General features: G+C 23.6%; 1 protein-coding gene across 1 annotated transcript in view; it reads left to right on the plus strand.

Moving 5' to 3' along the window:
• Positions 1-176: 176 nt before the first annotated feature.
• The window catches only part of PRSY57_1318000 (hypothetical protein), a gene marked incomplete at both ends in the record, with an annotated part of 2,772 nt that continues 448 nt past the window's right edge, over positions 177-2,500 (plus strand). The window contains one exon of the mRNA XM_012909116.2: positions 177-2,500. This exon is cut by the window's right edge and continues 448 nt beyond it. Coding sequence (XP_012764570.2) covers positions 177-2,500 — 2,324 coding nt within the window.

Below are 2,500 nucleotides of genomic sequence, written 5' to 3' on the forward strand. Positions count from 1 at the left end.
AAAATCCATTTTAATACAAACGAGCGAAAATTAAAAAGGAAAAAAATAAGAAATAATAAAAAAAAAAAAAAAAAAAAAAAAAAGGTTTCATCATATACAAGGATATTACAACTTTTTAAAAAGTCAAAATAGAGTAGACATATATATATCTATTTATTTTTTTCATACACGCGAATATGAGGGGTAGTACTATAAACGATATGGTGGACAGCTCATTTGATTATAAAAGTGATTATTCTCGTGAAGACAAAAATGATTTATCATCTTCTGTAAAAAGCCTTTCTTCTATAGATGAAATAAATATTAAGAAAAGAAAAGATTGTACATATAATACTTTTGACGAGAATTTTTTTAAATCCCATTGTGACGTAGATGAACACACTTACCAAGAAAGTTATATGAGTGATATTAACAAAAGGAAAAATCTGCCTTCTTATTTAAGCAAAACAAAAACATTGGAAAAACGAGATTCTTGTGAAGATTATAAATTGAGAGGTAATAAGATGAATAGCCTAAAATGTGACAGGTTGAATAGCTTGAGGAGTGATAAATTAAACAGCTTGAGGAGTGATAAATTAAACAGCTTGAAGAGTGATAAATTAAACAGCTTAAGGAGTGATAAAATAAATAGCCTAAAAAGTGATAGATTGAATAGTTTAAGGAGTGATAAAATGAATAGCCTAAAATGTGACAGGTTGAATAGTTTGAGAAGCGATAAAATACAGAGCTTGAGAAGCGATAAAATAAACAGCTTGAGGAGTGATAAAATAAACAGCTTGAGAAGTGACCGTATTCGTAGTTTAAAACATTACAAATTAAAGAAAGAAAAACGAATTAAAGACGAACGGATGAAATATATTTATAAGAGTTATAGATCTTGCCCATTGAAGGAAACAGAAAAAACAGGTATATGGATTATCGATACAGTAAATGAGGCCTTAGATAATTTATATGATATGAATGAAAAAGATAGTTATTTTAAGAATATAGATATAATAGAAAGTGAAATGGAAGATAAGAACAATAAAGATATGGATGAGGTAAATGATTTAGAAGATGTTCATATATCATGTAAGGATATAAATGAAAATATGAAAATAAAATGGCCAGATTTCTTAAAATTAAACAATCTTATATATTATAATCATATATTGAACATTTATGAAGGTATAAGAAATATTTTTAATAAATATGAAAAAGAAAAAAAAAAAAATAAAATAAATGAAAACGGTGATGAGAAATATGATGAAGAAGATAATATATATGATGATGAAAATAGTATTCATGAGGATCATAATAGAACAGATGAAAAACATAAATACAAAGATAAACATAAGTTTAAAAATATTCTTAATAATAATATATTAAAAAATAAGTCTAATAGATTGTCTTTACCCAAATTTCCATACAAAGATTTAAAAGATCGTTGTATATCCAAATGTTATAAAAACTTACCAGAAATACATATCATCAATGATGAAAATAATATGTCACAAAATATAAAAGAACAAGGGGATGATAATGAGGAATGTGATGGGGAGTTTCCCATTCAATTTGTATCACCTCCTGAATTAATTCGTGGTTTAAAAGAAAGATATATTGAATTTTGTGATATTATAGGAGATCATTTAGAATATATGGAAGAAAATGGAAAGTATAGTTTTAAAGAATATTGTATGGAAGTTTCTAGGGTTTTTACGAACCATATTATTGATTTAGTATCCTTATCACATGTACCTCATTTTGTATATACGTTATTGGATAATTTTCAAGGATGTATAAAAAATTTGTCTTTTGAGAAAATAAATTTAAGAGACCCGAATAGAAAACAAGATCATTTTGATAATGAAAGTGTGAATCACATAATAATACAACCATATAAATGTAATATTAATGATGATGATAAAAATTATAATAAGTATGATCATAATGAATTATTTTATGGAAATAATATGATATATAATAATTCTTACAATACTCAAATGCATAATAACAATATGCAAGCAAATTATTCAGTACCGGTAGATTTATCTTGTAATAATTCGATATCAAACTTTAATTCTACGATGGTTGTAAATAATAACAAGGATAATAATGATAATATTAATGGTAATAATAATGATAATATTAATGGTAATAGTAATGATAATATTAATGGTAATAATAATGATAATATTAATGGTAATAATAATGATAATATAAATGGTAATAATAATGATAATATAAATGGTAATAATAATGATAATATTAATGGTAATAATAATGATATTATAAATGGTAATAATAATAATGATAACAATAATAATAATAATAATAGCTGCAATGATTATAATTATAATTATAATTGTAGTTATAATGAAAATGGTTATAATAACAATAAAAACAAAACCTTTTCTTTACATCCCAATTATATGTTCAACAATAATTCACACAAATACGATTATATGAGAAATAACCTGCATAATAAAGAAAATGTGATATCACAAAATTATCATAGCTT

This window comes from Plasmodium reichenowi, chromosome 13 (assembly GCF_001601855.1).
Source record: "Plasmodium reichenowi strain SY57 chromosome 13, whole genome shotgun sequence".
Taxonomy (NCBI): domain Eukaryota; phylum Apicomplexa; class Aconoidasida; order Haemosporida; family Plasmodiidae; genus Plasmodium; species Plasmodium reichenowi.